The sequence below is a fragment of the Ranitomeya imitator genome, chromosome 7 (genome assembly GCF_032444005.1).
Source record: "Ranitomeya imitator isolate aRanImi1 chromosome 7, aRanImi1.pri, whole genome shotgun sequence".
NCBI classification, from domain to species: domain Eukaryota; kingdom Metazoa; phylum Chordata; class Amphibia; order Anura; family Dendrobatidae; genus Ranitomeya; species Ranitomeya imitator.
This window is the reverse complement of record NC_091288.1, coordinates 50,568,837-50,588,050: the sequence shown is the minus strand read 5'-3', so window position 1 is coordinate 50,588,050 and position 19,214 is coordinate 50,568,837. Positions and strand designations below refer to the sequence as shown.

Genomic DNA, 19,214 nt, shown 5'->3' with positions numbered 1-19,214 from the left:
GTGATTGTATCAGTGTTATTATGACACTTGCCTGTCCTAGTGGTTTGGTAATGTCTATAGCTGTACTAGTGTTATGATGAAACCTCTGGTTGTTACCAGTATTATCGTGACACTTGTGGCTGTACTATTGTTATGGTGACATCTGAGGCTGTACCAGTGTCATGGTGACACTTGTATTTGTACCAGTGTCATGGTGACACTGTGCCAGTGTTAAGGTGACATATGTGGCTGTACCAGTGTTATGGTGATACCTGTAGCTGTATCAGTGTTATGGTGACATCTGTGGTGGTTCCAGTCTTATAGTGACACATGTGGCTGTGCCAGTGTTATGGTAACACCTACGGCTGTACTAGTATAATGTTGATCCTTGTGGTTCTACCAGTGTTATGGTCACATTTATGACTGTACCAGTGTAATGGTGACGCCTGTGTTTCTACCAGTGTTATGGTGATACCTGTAGCTGTATCAGTGTTATGGTCACATCTGTGGCGGTTCCAGTCTTATAGTGACACATGTGACTGTGCCAGTGTTATGGTAACACCTATGGCTGTACTAGTAAAATGTTGATCCTTGTGGCTCTAATAATAATCTTTATTTTTATATAGCGCTAACATATTCCGCAGCGCTTTACAGTTTTGCACACATTATCATCACTGTCCCTGATGGGGCTCACAATCTAAATTCCCTATCAGTATGTCTTTGGAATGTGGGAGGAAACCGGAGAACCCGGAGGAAACCCACGCAAACACGGAGAGAACATACAAACTCTTTGCAGATGTTGTCCTGGGTGGGATTAGAACCCAGGACCCCAGCGCTCTACCAGTGTTATGGTCACATTTGTGACTGTACCAGTGTTACGGTGACACCTATGGCTGTGCCAGTGTAATGGTGACGCCTGTGTTTCTACCAGTGTTATGGTGACATCTGTGGCTGTACTAGTGTTATATTTACACTTATGGCTGTACTAATGCTATGGTGACATCTGTGTCTATAACAGTGTTATGGTGACATCTATGGCTCTGACAGTGTTGTTCTGACACTTATGGTTATACCAGTGTTATGGTGACACTTGTGGCTATACTAATGTTATGATGACATCTGTGGCAGTACTGGTGTTATGGTGACATCTGTGATTGCACCAGTGTTATTGAGGCAACTGTGATGGTAACCGAGTTATGGGGGCATCTGTTGTAAAATTATTGTTATGGGGCATCCGTGGCTGTTACAAGATTTATAGGTATATTATTTTCCAATTTGTGTGCTGCAAATCTAATTGCTAATTTACCAAAATATTCCATGACTATCACATTAAAAGTCAACCTCTGTTGAACAAGAAAAATGACATCAATTTACAATTCCGCGATGAATGTTGTGCGCACTGTATACAAATATGATAGTGATGCATCGCTTTTCTTCTTTCCTAGGTTTTCCAGTTCCTGAGGTGAGCTGGTTTAGGGATGGCCAGGTTATTTCTGCTGCTACACTGCCAGGTGTCCAGATCACGTTTAGCGATGGCCGCGCTAAACTTGTGATTCCCGCCACCACAGCAGCACACAGTGGAAGATACTCCCTAAGAGCCGCCAATGGAGCAGGACAAGCAACTAGTACCGCTGAGCTACTCGTTACCGGTACAAATTTTTGCTTTATGTTTTTCCAACACTGCATGACATGCAGAACATTATAAATACAGAATACAATGGGTTAAACCAAATGTTAATTCACTGAGTATAATTATTACTACTATTATTATTCAGCTTGCTCTCTAGAGGTGGGTTGAAGTAGCTTGAGCTACTAAATAAAGGTAAGACTATGTTCACACACTCAGAAGTTGTTACAGCCCCGCAGTCTGGATTTTGCATCACAAATCAAAAGTAACTAGTAGTACAAACTAGTGAACAAGGTTTTCAAAAATCAGTTCCCTATTAGGCTACATTACCACGATGAGCCTTAGTGCCTTTTGATGCTACAGTTTTGCTTACAGTTCCAGCAAAGTGGATGGAACATATAGAAATCTCATGCCCACTGTGCTTCTTTTTGACATTGCGTATACTGACCTGGAGTGCGCGTTTCAAATCCACAGCATGTCAATTTGTCTTGTGTGTGCTGAGTTTTCTGTGCGGATTTTCCACAAAAGTTTACATTACATGTGGAAAATCAGCAGAAAAAATTTCACACGTGTTTTTCGTGCTTTTCCAAGGTGGAAAAACATCAAAAACGCATGTAATCCGCACCTAAGTATGTCAATACAGTTTTGTCAAAGCAAAAAAAAAAAACAGTAAGCATCAAAAACAAAGCAGCTTTATTTAAAGCATAACACACCAACAAGAGAAAAGCAATGGACGTCAAAAACACTATTAAAACGAATGTTAAAAAAGCAATGAAAAAATGCCAGTAGCCTAATTTAAATAATAGGTACCGAAATTTTGCAACATCAAAAATGCTTCAATAAATAGCAAAAAGGGAACCTAAAACCTAGCATTTATTATATCTATTAAAATGACACAACATAGAAACAAAACGTGTGTATTAATCAATCATTAATCAGAAAATGGACTGTTTATCAATAAAGAGATCAAATCAACAATGCTCAGGACGGATGGGTTTCTTATACTCCTAAGGCAGTTATGAGCCCAACCCAGGCTCAGCATAGAAACCAGACACATAAATCAACACAGATATCAATGCTCCTGTCCATGCCAGCATACTCATGATCAAATACGTGAAAAAAATCAGTACCACTGATGATCACCCTTAGTATGCTCACAAAAATGAATAGGGGTATATAATACAAAAGTGGAACAATCTCACCAAATGATGAAGACACCACACCATAGATGCACCCTCCTATTCAATCAGTCAGAAATCCAATGGATCAATACACGGCTCCATAGATCATTCCTGTTCAGGATCACCTCCTTTTGTTGTGGCAAAGTGCAATAATACTAGCCTTGTACACTTAAATTTGTAGATAATTTGTTCTTCTTGTGTGACTTAGGAGTATAAGAAACCAATCTGTCCCGAGCATTGTTGTTTTGATCTCTTTATAAATTGAATTTATAGAAAATTGAACAATTTATGTTTCATCACACATACTGGTAAACTTGCCCTAATATTTGCCCCGTGCATATCACATACATTGCATTTACTCATTTAATAAATGTATTGATATTTTAAGTCTGACTTTCTACTGTTTCGATTTTTTTTAGCTGAAACAGCACCCCCAAACTTTACACAAAGACTACAGACTACGACAGTAAGACAAGGCAGTCAAGTTCGACTTGACGTAAGAGTGAGTGGAATCCCTACACCTGTGGTGAAGTTCTACAGAGAGGGAGCTGAAATTCACAGCTCCCAAGATTTCCAGATCCTTCAAGATGGAGACCTCTACAGTTTAATCATTGCAGAAGCGTACCCTGAAGATTCCGGAACCTATTCTGTAAATGCAACTAATAATGTCGGACGTGCTACTTCAACAGCTGAACTGACTGTTCAAGGTACTGATTTTCAGGAGTTTAAAGTCTTTCATTCTTGTAGAAATGCAAATTGTCTCTACAGAGAGGAAGAGGACTAAAACTAGTGCCACTTATTGGAAGTAGCCATCCTAAAAGTCAATATCGACTGTTTAGTGAGCTTTGCAATATATAAGGCTCGTTAAAGAGTCTATATTGACTTTTGGTTTAAGGGGTAATGCTTGTGAAGAGTGACATACTAGCTCTGGCATGCCAAGGTAAGGAGGCTTATTTGCCGTGCAATGCACCTCTGGGAAACTTAATATGCAAATTGCCTCTTCAGAGAGGAATAGGACTTGAACTCTATAGCACCACCTGTTGGAAGCAGCAATCCTACCAGTCATTATCAACCCTTTATCGAGTCTTTAAGGGGTAATGTTTCTCCTTGTGGAGAGTGACATACCAGCTCTGGCATACCTAGCCAAATTATTTCTCATACTTTGCCCTGACAAGGAGCAATACCCTGAAACATTGAGATTCTGATTTTGCTTTTATCCTAAATTTCATTGCAAGACTCATTGAAGGGTTGATAATGAGTTGTAGGATTGCTCTTTCCATTAGAAAACACTAGAGTTTTAGTCCTCTTCCTCTGTGAAGAGACAATTTGCATATTTAATTTCCCAGAGGAGCATGCATTGCTTATAAGTCTCCTCACTCTGACATGCCAGGCTTGACTTGTCACTCTCCACAAGGATAAACATTACCCCATAGATTCTTGTAGACAAAAACCTAAGAGAAAACTGGAGTATATAGGCCAAATATTAAGAATAAATCTTATTAGTCTAATTACAAACATATTAAAGATATGTTATTTAAAAGAATATATCAGAGAAACTGCTATATAGGGTATGCCCTAAAGTAGTAATGCCATATAAAAATCACAATTGTTCTTAATTATAAACTACGGTATATCTCTGCGGAACCAAAAAGAAAAGTAGCTGCAGAAAAATAGCAAGTAACTAAAAGTGGGAGGGACGAAATGGACACTCAATTGGAAGTAAGTCCAAATTTATCTATAATAAGCCTGATAATATATCAAGAGATTGACAAATTGCAATTTAAGAGATGAAAGAGATTGCCAAGTGGCTGTAGCAACAGTGCCGCCTATCAGACAAAAAAATGTAATTGGTCCAAGAGGGATAAAGAGTGTTGAGTTGCGCATAGTCCCAAACAAAATATCAGAAGAAAGATGATAACCTAGTAAACTTCAAGCAAGATATAGTCACCAATGGAGCATCAACACAACAAAATTAGGGGAATCAAATGCAAAACAATAGTAAATACAGAGTTACAAAAAGAGGCAGAGACCTGTGATAGAGAGCAGCTTGGAAATCACCCCAATGCGCGTTTCGCATTCAACTTCTTCCAAGTTATATTTTCTGATATTTTGCCTGGGACTATGTGTAGAGGATGCAGCTCTGACTTAGCTCTTGCCACCTTGTAATTTAAATGGGGCCACACAACAGTTACCTGCACAGGGTTTCTCTTAACGGTATAAATGGTTAAAATAACAAAGTGCAGAAAAGCAACTTTGCAATTTACTTGTTATTCAAAAATCTCAGTTTTCAAGAGCTAAGGGATTTTTAATTATTCTATTAACTGCTTGTTGCCTTGGTACTCTATCAGCAGTCAATGATCTAGGCAAGGAGCAGATCACTTACAAGCACTTTTCTCTACAACTTTAAAGCTTTGCTTCGAAACAAGCAGGATTTTTGGATCCTTCTAGCTTCAGTCTCCCTGAGCTTTTTCAGGGTTGCAGATGCAAAACAAGCCACTGCTTGCAGGATCGAAGAGAGAATATTTTGGACCAGCACCGTAATTATGCCGCTGGTCTAAACTGTCCATCATTCAGGAATGTGACCCCCTCCATCCCCCGGCAAACAGGAATCTTGGAGGCTGGGGAGAGGTGTATTCCTAAAGATCGATTATGAGAAAACTTCTTTCATTACAAGTGATATGGTTTTGATTCTGGTACCAAGATCTAGTAGTGCTATGACATCCTTGGTGCCACTAGTGTATAATAGTATCAGGAACCATTATCCGTCAGGGGCCCCGAGAACCCATAATCCTACACTGCTAAATTTAAATTATCTTATTTTCAACCTCTTCCATTCTAGCTGAAGAAGAAATACCTGCCAAAAAGACAAAAACAATTGTATCTACTGCTCAGATTTCCCAGACCAGACAAGCACGTTTCGAAAAGGTAGTTTAGCATTGTGTGAATGAAAAGCAATTCATTTTATTATTCACAAAGGAGATATATTTCATCACTAACGTGTTAACGTGTGCTGTGCATTTTACAGAGAGTAGAGGCTCATTTTGATGCGCGTTCCAGTACCACAGTTGAAATGACTATTGAAAGCGCTGCAGGAGTGCAGCTACCGCACAAGACTCCTCCCAGAATTCCTCCTAAGCCTTCATCAAAGTCGCCAACTCCACCGGTGATTCCTACAAAAGTTCAGATGGTCAGACAGCAATCTCCATCACCTGTACGGCAATCTCCTTCTCCTGTTAGACCAGTGAAAGCACCAGTACCGTCACCTGTCAGGTAATAGCATGTTACATTTTTTGCTTTATAATCATTTTTCCTTTACCTACTATCACATGCTAAGTAGCCAATTCATTAAGCATGTTAAAATTTCAGGTGTTAAAATTTCGTACCTTTTTGTGCAACACAACGTTTCCCAAAGATATAATTTTTGCTGCTTTTACACGAGTTACGTCAACCTTTTGAAAAGTTGTCAGAGCTTTGTGAAAGATATAATATATGTCCTTGCACATCTCAACAGATTCATTGTAAAAGGTGGTGTAAATTATAGCAAAAACACTAGTACATATTCTGCTAGCGGAATGCACCGAGTATAGATAGATAGCTACAAGGTGCATTTGCAGGCCGAGGTCCACCGTTCTCACACGTGGGTTAAGCTTCACCCCGTGTGAACTGGAAGCGATCTCTGTTGACTCACAGAATCGCGGTGTACAAAAAACTATTACCCTAAGGGTTGTGCTTGCTCTGGAACTCTTCTGTGCTAACCACATATATGAAGGAACCAGATGCTAAGCCAAGGCTAATTGCCCCCACTGACGCTAGTTGCTTGCCTGAGTGTACAGTCCCAAAGATACAGCCTCACACCACATAAGTATAGAGTGGTACAGTATCCACTGGCATTAGCCAAATACAATTGATACTAGCGCATGGCCATGCGGCCATGCAAACCTTTTATAGTTGCAGCTCTACAGGACCTTCCTGGTGGACCAATAGGAGCTGCAACAGGGCCTGAGCGTGTGACCCCGACCTCCAATGAGAGGTCCTCCCATGGGCATGCTCAGTGCGTAAAAAGCAGGACTTAGTCCCAGAAAAGCCTGCTCGCCGCTGACCAGTGCTGGCTACAAGGGTAGAGCCTGGAAAGGCAACAGTAACCATTTGCACAGTATCAGGCTGAGCCAGACGCTGAGACCGATGTCTCTGCTGAGCAGGCTCCACTGCGGCTGGAGAAGAATGGGAGACTGCAGCGGACATGGCTCGAGATTCCCCCTGTGCAGCGGCAGGAACTCGACCCCCAAGAGACATTGAATTAGTATTTATATAAAGAAATTATTTAAGACCTAATTCAGATGTTTTCTGTCCATGTAAAAACATGGATAGAACATGCACTCATAACAGTCTGTGGAGCCATTCACATTTCCATGTGGTTTGTAGATCTGGGTCACTGATTAAACTCGTGAATGCAAGTCAATGAGTCCATGAAAAATGGATAACACACAGGTTCAGTCTGTCTTTCATCATTATGCTTTCTGTTTTTTTTCCTGCTTATTGGTTAGAACAAGCTTTTTTTTGTTTTTGCATGCGAGAAAAACAGATGGTAAAAATTGACCAAAAATGGATGAAAATTGGATCCAGCGCACTAGTTAAAAAGGGTTTGTTTTTTTCTTGTATGCCAAAAAAAGAAAAACAACCTTACTGAGGGTGTTTTCTGGTACTGATAACCTATTCCTAGAATTATAGGGCACAATTCATGCAATCAGTAGGCGGGTAAATAATTTAGTTGGTAATTCTAGTAAGCATGTTTTGTGATTTGTCTCCTCTCTACGAGTCTTGCTGGCCATTCAGCAGAATCGAGAAGTGCTCAACTTGATGCTTAGAGGAAAGTCTACCAAAGTCTATCTAAGGCCGGTGGCCCACTTGCAACTACAATGCGAGAAACTCGCACGAGTCTCTTGTCTCAATACCCAGCACTGCCACCGGCGGTTCGGACAGGAGCGTTCAGCTGCATAGAAATACAGTGCCAGATATTGAGGCGAGAGACTCGCATGAGTTTCTTGCATTGCAGTTGCAAGAGGGACACCGACCTAATGAAGAAATACATTGCGTAAAAAGGGATTATTCACACAAGCATAAAAAGCACCCGCTAATTGTTAAGATGGCAGATTCTGTAAGCAGATCCAAATTACAGATGTGACGATTGTGTAACAAACGTTTGGCGTGTCACGAATGTTAGCTTGGACCGCTGTTAGCAGGTAACGTGCCTAAATGTAAAGTAAATGACCAAGCAAACACAAAGTAAATCTCCATGACTATGCAAATTGTGTCATCGGGTTTCGGTAACACCATAGCGCCTTGCAACTTACCTTCAGGATTGCTGTATCTGGACATCTGTTTGTCCCTATTAGATCCCTACTCTGTATAGTAGTGGAGGCGAAGAAGGTGGCACTCTGACACACAGGAAATTCTTTTTTCTCTCTTTATTCGATGAACACACGGCTAAAGCATGGAGCCGGGAGAAGCGGGATTCCTGTAGAACATATTGGAACTGTTCTTTATGTTTGCAAATATTCTTAGATATGGTCCAAAATATTAGAGAAGAAAAAGTGATAGCACTCACAAGGTTTATAGAAAACTAGAAAGAATGCTTTTTATTCCTCCATCCACCTACAGTACATAAACAACATTTAAACTTGTAGAATGTCTTTGGCAAGCGGATTCATTGGATTTGTGACCTCCTCTTTAGTGCACTGCGGACATTCCTTGTTATAGCATCATGGATCCAAAATAGTGTACCAACCCACTGAATATATAATATGTTAATATGGAATATGCTTACATGTTCCACCACCCTTTACCTAGGTGGAATGTGATCCCACATGGATATTTGTTTTTTGTAGAATAAGGACTCTCTCATATATCACTTTTTTAGTACATGGACCCATTACAATGAACGTGCCTTTTCATATATATTTTTGCAACCCGATTATTTTCAAAACATGTCTTACTTAGATCAGTGTTGAGGATCAAACTCGCCAAATTCATTGGCCCCATGAAAAAAACAGATAACACACAAATATCTGTGCGTTGCTTGTATTTTGCTGTTTAATAGGTAGGAGAAGCTATTTGTTGTAGTTGACATGCAAGAAAGCATGTTCTTTTTAGCATCTTCAAATTTCATGTGGAGCGAGATCCCCACCTATTGTATATTTTCCAGAATGCAATCTTGCCAGAATCGCAACTTGTTCTTTGACTAACAAATGTTAAACTTTCTGATTTCTTCTTATTTTCTTTGCCATAGAGAAACAGTTCTTTTCAATAATCGTTGACTTTAATTATTTTTAGTTTAAGTTTTTCTTTTCGAAAGCTAAATCTTTTCTGTGGTCGTTAGTGAATCATAGTACAAGTATCTTTTACTACCAACAGGTCAGTCTCCCCGGCTGGAAGAGGACTGTCTACGTCTCCAATCAGATCTGTGAAGTCTCCTTCTCCTGCAAGAATCACTTCAACATCAGTTGGTGCTGAAGTTCCTCCTCCTTGGAAGCATGAAGTATTTGTGTCTTCTGCAGCCTCACATATAAAGACTGAGCAGAAGTGGGAATCCAGGGAGCAGATCACAGTTACTGGTGTGGATACCAGAGAGGTAAGGACCTCATTGTGTACATATTTGATCATATCTTCAGTTATTATTAGGCATAGACTAGACAGAAAAAACAGGGTACACAACTTTAGTCGTAACTGAAAGGGGTTGTCCAGTGAAAACAAATTATCACCTATCCACAGGTTAGGTGATAACTTACTTAGTCCACAGTCATCAGCAGAATTAGAAATTTTCAATCCAGATGGGAAACTTTTATCCCTGTTAGGTCAGATGCTCAACTGCTGCTCCATTCATTCTGTAAGGGTAAAGCACTTGGCAGCCCCTTACACAATGAATGGAGTGGTGGTCTAGTATGCTCACTGCTGCATCATTCTATTGAGGGTGTAAGTTCCCTGTTTTGCTTAACGAAGTGGGTCCAAGCGGTCTGACACCAACCAATCAAAATGTTATCACTTATCTTTTTGATAGCTGATAACTTGTTTTCACAGGACAACCCCTTTCTTGTCATTGGGCTACCATGAGATTTTACGTTGCGCTTTTGGGTGGACACAACAGCAATGGACACATTTTATGATGGAATCTTTTCCCATGGCTGAAACCATAGAATCACCATATTGTGTACCCAAGATTACTGTTTAGTCTTTGCCATAACGTGGAGCTTTTAAAGCAAGTGATGATTCTTTATATATTCTCTATTGTGGTTTTTTGATTAAATTTTACCTGTAAAATGTATATTTTAATGTGACTGATATAGGTCCACGGAGCAGGAAAAACAGCAGCTGTCGCTACTGTAGTTGCTGCTGTTGATATGGCCAGAGTGAGAGAACCTACTCCGAGTGCCACTGAACTGACCGCTAAAAGGACAGCAATGACTGCTGTGCAAATTCAACCTGTCCATGAGCAGGTAGAAAAAAAAGTAAAACATTAATAGCACTTAGAGCAAATATGCTGCTAAACCAGGGGCATGCTGGCAACTTGTATACATTAGTCTATTTCTGAATTCCAGAAATTAAAGTAGCACTCTAGCATACATTTTTGCACATTTAATTGTAACCTACCAACAATATCTGACTGTGTAATTGGTTCTATCCCAGATCAGTTATATCCAAATATCCATTATGAGCTACTGAGTCATGTGATCTCCAGTGTGACTACCAGGGTAGTACATGCTCTCCTGAATAGAAAATCTCTGACTTCCTGTGAATTACAGGTTGAAATCATATCCTATAAAATCTATCTTGATGGCTCTTAGAGTCCTTCTCTTCCCTCCCAGTTCTACCTTTCTGGTTCCTTTGTATGTCCCCCAAGCTGCTGAGAACACAATTTTGTCTTGTATAGAAGAGTAATGGTGTAGTAGGTGAGTCGCTACAATCATTAGTGCCATAGAGTTTTGAGACAGCCTTGAATTACACTACTAATGTCTATCTGTGTGATGTGTGAATAATCTCCAGTGTATACTACTGGAGATGTAGTTTTACACAATTAAGTGCTCACAGGGAGGAAGCTATCACAAGCAGGAGGCAGATGAATATATTAGAGACTCTGCTGTGTGAAGCTGCACCACATTCACTGAGCTACTCCTGTATACATCATAAAGGATACACTGAGACTGCTGATTACATAACATAGGAAACACTGAGACTGCTGTGTACATCACATAGGATACACTGAAACTGCTGTATACATCAAATAGAATACATTGAGACTGCTGTGTACAACCCATATGAAACACTGGGACTGCTGCATACACTGCATAGGATACACTGTGACTGTTGTATACATTACATGTAATGCACTGAGACTGCTGCCTACATAACATAGAATACACTGAGACTGATGTATACATCACACAGGAGACACCGAGACTGCTGTTTACATCACATAGAATACACTGATACTGCTGTATACTTAACTTAGGATACACTGAGACTGTTGTAAACATCACGTAGGATACAATGAGACTGCTGTATACCTAACTTAGGATACACTGAGACTGCTGTAACATCACATAGGATACACTGAGACTCTGCTGTGTACATAAAGGAGCAGCAATTCTATGTCACTGAACAATCACTAGCTGACATTAAATAGGAGCTAAACCATCATGGGAAATGTATTCTGCATTATGAGAACCATATGCAAGAGGAAAAAGGAATGAAAATGGTAGACAATCCAGACATGGCCTATAGATTATTAAGCCTATTCTGCACTTGAAAAGTAAAAAAAATAAAAATAGTTTTGCTAGAGTGCTTCTTTAATTTTCTTTGCAATGCTCGAAAACTTTTGGCATTGTCCATAGGTTTTTGTTATTGGAAACCCAACCCAACATTCATTAAAAGATCCATTAAAATTAACAATATGAATGATGCCAAGTGGATTTAAGCCCTCTTTGACCATCCTTTTTTGGACGCACTTCATGTGGTCTGCGAGTTTGTATATATGACATATCAAAAGATCGTTTGATCCCTTTAAACACATCAAATTCAATTTGGCCAAAGGGCCATTACTTTTCAGACCAGCGTGTCCCTTGATTACTAAGCATAATATAACAAGAGCTTGCTGAACGCTTCACTGACCTTCATTATTTCATCATCATCTTCATCAGATAACCTACACTTCCATGCTTCAATCTCACTCGTTTCATCTGCTTTTCTTTGGTGCTAGTCACATTTTAGAATTGATATTTATCATTATAAGCAACAATTTTTTTCATAAATACCAGGTAAGGAAAGAAGCTGAAAAAACTTCTGTAAGCACTGTAGTTGTGTCCAGTGAAAAAAGCAGACAAGAGACCATTGCCAGAACGGTAGAAGCTGCTGCCACCAAGCGTGAACAGATACACGCAGTACAAGAACAGGTGATTTCCACTACCGGATTTGCACAAATAGTACATAACTCATAAATTAAGTCAGAATTGTGGAAGCTAACACAAGCCTTGAAAATATATATTTTTTCTTCCTTTTGGAAAATCTAATATGTTAAAGGAATGTTTACTAACTAAGATAATGTGGCCAGTACCAATGGCTTAACCTAAGGTTAGACTTTGGGCAAAAAAAGGTAAATCCAGTTGGCGACTCAAAAAACACATGTTTAAGGTAGACCGCCTCTGGCACTGGCCACACATGTATGAATTTCGATTTTTATAACCTAAGCACCCGTGTTTGTACTTGCACAACAACTGTATAGAGCATTAAAGCCTAAAGATTTGCATTGTCGTGTACGTTTACCGATTGCACAGATGAATTATGATTCAGAGAAAGTAATGGCTGTGGCTACGGTTCTGGCCGCTGTACAGCAAGCAAGAAGTCGGACTCTTCTTTGTACAGAAATGTTAGATATCTCTGATGTACCAGAAGCATCTGATGAGGTACCAGCTCAGTGATCACATCTGCTGTACTCTTCTTTACCACGGGGCACTTCTTTTATTCCAATCTTCTTCACGTTTGTTTTCAATCACCTCTTTTGTGTTGGGTGTTTTGCCCAATTGGCGCACATATACCACGTGCATGTTAGGGCCATATGAGAACAGAGAGCCACAGTAAACTCCTGTTTTTATATGAACTGATATCTTTTATGTGTTTATATATATGTATTATATGTAACATGTGTATACGTATTGCCTTTTTTTCCATATCGCACACGTAAAGTACCACTACATGAAGCAAACTGTATAAATGTCTTGTTAAAAGCAAGAACCAAACTCTTGTATTGGAAACTTCAACTTTTGCAGTTTACTTTGTTTTAATGTGGCCACTAACATTGGCAGCAACAATTTTGTGTGTAGGCTCTACTTCTTTGGGTGAGACCAACATTTCATTTGCATTTGCCAATTAATTATGTCCAGACATATGCAGTTTTGTGCATATAAAAAAATTGTACTGAAATATGTATTCGACTATGTGGTTGGATACGTTTTGGATGGATCACAGTGTATTCTATCCAGATTTGTTCCAAAGGGTACCCATTTGGCATAAGTTTGACCATCCAGTCTTTTGGCTGTTTGTCATTCTTTGCGGTTAATGACATAATTGAGACTAAATTAACACGATTAAGAGCCTTTAAAGCGGATCTGTTACCAGTGATACAAATGGTGTACATCACTAATTAGATCTTTTAGACCTGATCCGGGTGCTCATTTAATTTGGAATTGCATAGCTTAGCTGTGTAATTCTTTGTGAAAGTTTTCCTCAATTTACACTCAGTTAGGCTAGTTGAAAGCATCTCAGTTTCGCTCTTGCTCTCGCTCAGATCTCACGCTGCTCAGTACAAGTTGAAGCTGTCAGTCAGGCTAGGTGGATGGAGACTTGATACACTTGGACTCATGACATATTTTAATCTATAGCTGGACTCATAAAAAGCTCTTCTTAATATCAGGATTATACAGCCATTCTAATATGAATTTTCAAAGAAACCCGCCAGTCTCATTAGGTCTAAGACATTTATTTAATAGTCTATAGAGTTTGTGTTGGTTATCTGGTGACTGTAGTAACCCAAGAGAAAAATGGACACAATGAGCTAAAATATAACAATTTTATTGAAAGAACCATATATATCAATTTAACAAATGTAGAGAATAAAAACCAAATGACAAGATGCAAAAATGAGATAAAAGAGGCGACACTAGTACCACACACGGCACAAATGATATATAAATAGAGCAAAAAGAATATTATTGCAAATATCTTGATACAAAAACTACCAATACAAAACAGCCCTAAATAAAGACCATATACAATGCAAAATGCAGATAGTGAAGGTCAAGCTGTCAAATTAAGTATGCAAATATATGGCAGGAAAAGTAATCAGTGTATGATATACATGTTCACATAATGAGTACTAATACAGGACGATAAACACTATGAAATGCGGAGAATAAATTAGAATAAAGTGCCTAGTGCAGATATATATATACTGAGAAGTAACAATAGATACAATAGAATAGGACCTAAGGATACGCGTCCTATTTGCGTCACGTCTCCGGCCCCTCCCACTGACGCGTCAGTGCGGGGCGCGGTTTCATGACGTTGGACGCCGACTCTGCCGCTTCCGGCGAGTGCTGTGCTGAGACACGCGCCGACATTACCGCTTGGGCTATAAAGAGACCTCCACTTCTTCCTACACTAGCGCCCCCCGAGGAAGCAATATATGCGAAACGCGCGTCGGGGCTCCCTCTCCCGCACACGGCTACAGGTCGGTACTCTATGTATGCATTTTCATTTTTTATATATTCTGGTGGCAGACCTTAGGTCCTATTCTATAATATGGGATTCTCCCTAGATGACCTATCTTTACCCATACCTTCGGTCTTGGCTTACTTATGCCATATAGTACACTTTGCCACTTTCAATATATACTGAGCTCTCCACTGATGGTATTGGTTACTTCTCAGTATATATATATCTGCACTAGGCACTTTATTCTAATTTATTCTCCGCATTTCATAGTGTTTATCGTCCTGTATTAGTACTCATTATGTGAACATGTATATCATACACTGATTACTTTTCCTGCCATATATTTGCATACTTAATTTGACAGCTTGACCTTCACTATCTGCATTTTGCATTGTATATGGTCTTTATTTAGGGCTGTTTTGTATTGGTAGTTTTTGTATCAAGATATTTGTTTGCAATAATATTCTTTTTGCTCTATTTATATATCATTTGTGCCGTGTGTGGTACTAGTGTCGCCTCTTTTATCTCATTTTTGCATCTTGTCATTTGGTTTTTATTCTCTACATTTGTTAAATTGATATATATGGTTCTTTCAATAAAATTGTTATTTTAGCTCATTGTGTCCATTTTTCTCTTGGGTTACTATATTAGTTATTATGGCGGAGCTTTTTACCTCTGGTGCCCTGTTTATAGGTTTACTTATCTGGTGACTGATCCACTCTAAAGGGGTTTTCCGGAGCTGTAATAATTGATGGACTATCTTTAGAATATGTCATTAATGTAAGATCGGTGGGGGTCTGACTTTTGGCACTCTTACCAAATGGTTGAATGTAGGAATCCCTTTTAGTAATTTCCAGACACTGCTATGCATTTTTGTTGTGGGACTGCTTGATATTGCATTTTGCTGCAGTTTAGTCCAAGTCAAGTGAATGAGACTGAACTGCAGTGCTAGGTAGAACCACTAACAAATTTACAAAAGAGGAGAAAGAGGCGCTGCATGTGTACTTACCCAACTAAGATTTGGGCCAGAATTGTGTGTGGCACAATTCTTAAATGCACGCTAGAGAGATCAATGTGTGCCTCCTTCTCCGGCTGCCGAACTCACACCCTTTGGATAGAGGACAGATAGTGGATTGTAGATAGATGGACGGTGTATTTCAGGTGCTGCCAATAACTTCAAGGACTGTCTGGAATAAATGGTCTCTTCATACAAGGCGTTTTGGAGTTTAGCCAACTCCAAAATGCGTTGTATGAATAAACACTTTCATCCTGATGGTCCTTGAAATTTTTGGCAATGCCTAGGATACAACATGAATCTATCTACAATCCATTACCAAATGTACAGTGTTGTGTCTGGTAAACACTTAAGAAAACCTCTTTGCTCAGCTAATTGGTAGGTGTTCCGGGAGTCGGGCCCCACCTATCCAATATTTATCTTAGGGATTACGAATGCTTGCCGTATTATAAAATTACATTCTCATAGGCAAGACAAATAAATTGTTGCTTCCGTAGGGGATGAAAAATCACAAAGTTGCCAGAAAATATCAAGCTGCATCGTCCTACTTTTATATCAATGTTTCTGTCTATGTTTCTTGCAAATGTTTTGCACCTTGTTTCCTTCGTGTCTTTCTGGAGTTTTGTATGAACTGTATTAATGTTGCCTTTAGATGGAAGCTGGGAAAAAAGCGGGAGCTGTGGCTACAGTTGTTGCTGCAGTTGACCTTGCACGGGTTAGACAACCAGGACATACGGAAGAAGGTTATGAGGAGGAAACAGCTCTGCAGTATGAATACAAAGAGCATGTTTCTGCTAGAAAAACTGTTGAATTCTCACCTGAGCGCCAAGTTGTCCCTAAACAAATCCCTGTAAAAGCTCCAGAAGTCCATGTGCCAAAAATAATCCCAATTGAACATGTGCCATCACCGGTTCCACAGGTTAGGCCCTGACTTTGTTACTCTGCCATTATTTCTCTTTTTGACGTGTAATTGGAACAAAACTCAACACGCCTTTATTGATTAACGTAGATTAAAAGAACTCCAGAACCACCAACCGTACCTGTGGTCCAAGTGGATCAAACTATTTCACATACACCTATTCCTCACTTTTCCGTCACTAAAGTTACAGTTCCCAAAGCCGAACATACACAAGAGGTAAGAAACGAGTGACATGTATATCAGGCAATACGGATTGTCACCACTGCCAGGAATATGTCTAACTACACTGGCAGTTCATCATCATTAAAATCACCAACATAATCATCATCATCTTCATCCTTTTTCTTACAAATATTCATTTTAGGCAAACCAAAAATGCCAAAAATATAATTTCAATGCCTCAATTGATGTAATTGATATTTTTGGACCTAAATGGATATTTGTAATGTTTTGCCTGATACACATTATCTGAAATTATTAAAACACTCAATATCCCATTAATAATAATACAGGAAGCCCTACTTATAATAATAATACAGGAAACCCTACTTATATGTTTTTAACTTTGCAATTACAGTATATTAGGCCATGTTCACACGTTCAGTATTTGGTCAGTATTTTACATCAGTATTTTTAAGCCAAAACCAGGAGTGGAACAATCAGAGGAAAAGTATAATAGAAACACGTCACCACTTCTGTATTTATCACCCACTCCTGGTTCTGGCTTACAAATACTGATGTGAAATACTGAACAAATGCTGATAGTGTGAACGTGGCCTAACTGAGTACTAAAAGCTGATCATTAACATCATTAGCAATTTCCTCTACACGTTCTTCTTAGCTGCAATAAATATGTAACACGTAGAAAAGCTTCTTCACTCTTGGTTTTCCCATCTTCTGCACATAACACCTTCTTGGCAAAGTGTCTATTTGTTGTGTCTTTATGTTTCTATGTGTTTTGTGTGTATTGTGATTAGACAGCAACTACTCATTGCTTCTCTTCTTCTGATTTTAAAGATGCTCTGTTGTTCACCTCTGCCAACTTTAATGATCGGCCTTTAGAAACATTTCTCTATCCATTTTTTTTTACATTTTTTTTTTCAGTATTGCTGAAAAAATTGTATATGGTGCAGTCTTTCCATGGTCTTTCAATGGTCTTTCCATTTTGTCGTGGCGCTATAAACTAGCATTGCATATGAATAACTTCTGCTGACTTGCTAGAGTTTTTCATACGCAACAGCTTATGGATCAATCACAATATGGCAAGGCTGCAGGAGATGGTGTACCCTCAATTTAATGTTTGAACTCGTTTATTCTCGATTGTACAACTCCTTTGAGTGGGTTCTGGTTGCTCAGCTGATCATTTGGAAACCTTAGAGAAAGCAATGCAGTTGACAATCAAAACTGACTTTCAGAATGTAGCATCAGAAATTGATCTACTGTTTAAATCAGGTTTTTATGTTTTTTTTTATATTTTTGAAAAAAAAATTTCTTCATATCGTCATCTGTATTAAAATAAAATAAAAATAAAAAAATATATAAATACATATATAAATCTTGCAATTTTCATACTTTTCACTGGGGCTATTCCAGTGTCATACTTACTGTTCTTTCAAGAAATTCACATGTATATTAGCAGTAATATAATCATAGTTATTCTATCTTTAGCATTGTAGCATCAATTTAGCGAGTGCAAAGGTCATTGTCGTGGGAGCGGGAACAGCAGGAGGTGTGACATCACCTATTGTGATTGGTGGATCCTGTGTTATCAGAGTTGCTTCTCACATTAGAATCTCTTGCCTGTGATGATAATGAGACTTCTGAAAAGTCTTCTATTAAAAGCAGGAAGTATGAATCTAAAGTAGCCCAGTGAGCCAATGTGAAAATTGCAAAATTACCATTTATTTTATTACAAATTATTATTTGAGAAAAAAAAATCATTGGATTTTTTTTAACCCAAATACCTGACTTACATAATAGGTCATTTTGTGGTGAATCATTAATTTTAATAACCTTCACGAAGAAATAAGCAAAAAAAAAATGATAACAAAAATTAGAGTAAACGTCACGTTAATTAAAACATTTACAAACCTAAAGAACTGGGAAAATTAAAAACCAGTGCGAGCTTTGCCAAATTGAGCTATGAAAGCAATGCAGCATGTAAAATCATTAAAGCTTGGATAAAAGCAGAGCACATCTTTAAAATGAACGGTAACGTGATCATAAGATAACAGATTTCCTTTTGCGTGGGTCAGGTGTCAATTGCAGGATCGGCGATAGCGACTCTGGAGAAAGAATTAACTACTGCAGCTTCACAAAAGATCACGAAATCTGTGAAAGCTCCACATTTCAAACCAGCTGAACCCCGAGAGGCGGCAGAAAAGGTCGTCTCTCAACCCTTCTCTTTGACAGAGACTACTGAGGCCTACAAATCCCGCTTTGACGTTGAAATGAAAAGAGATGTAGGCGTGAGTGTTTCAGGTGGCTTAGCGCGTGAAGATAGATTTCAGTACCAATATGAGGTTGGTCATCGAAAAACTTCTTCATCTTCCTTGATTCTTCTCATACTGTTCAGTTATAACAAAAATAGTCTTTCTTCTCAACAGCCCTATCTTCTTACTACTTGCTGCTCTCTAAACGTGTGTGTATTATTAGTACTTTACTGTGCTTCTAACATGACCATATGCAGGAGAAATCCTATACACCAGTCCACCCAGTTCAGTTATATTTAAA

The 19,214-nt window shown here is 38.9% G+C and overlaps 1 protein-coding gene across 1 annotated transcript in view; it reads left to right on the top strand.

Annotated features, from left to right (window-relative positions):
• Positions 1–19,214, top strand: part of TTN (titin) — a 281,101-nt gene that overhangs the window by 11,525 nt on the left and 250,362 nt on the right. The window contains exons 3-13 of the mRNA XM_069735553.1: positions 1,425–1,628; positions 3,207–3,494; positions 5,627–5,712; positions 5,813–6,057; positions 9,199–9,415; positions 10,128–10,277; positions 12,096–12,230; positions 12,612–12,740; positions 16,215–16,481; positions 16,572–16,697; positions 18,737–19,003. Coding sequence (XP_069591654.1) covers positions 1,425–1,628; positions 3,207–3,494; positions 5,627–5,712; positions 5,813–6,057; positions 9,199–9,415; positions 10,128–10,277; positions 12,096–12,230; positions 12,612–12,740; positions 16,215–16,481; positions 16,572–16,697; positions 18,737–19,003 — 2,114 coding nt within the window. The remainder of the gene's footprint in view (positions 1–1,424; positions 1,629–3,206; positions 3,495–5,626; positions 5,713–5,812; positions 6,058–9,198; positions 9,416–10,127; positions 10,278–12,095; positions 12,231–12,611; positions 12,741–16,214; positions 16,482–16,571; positions 16,698–18,736; positions 19,004–19,214) is intronic.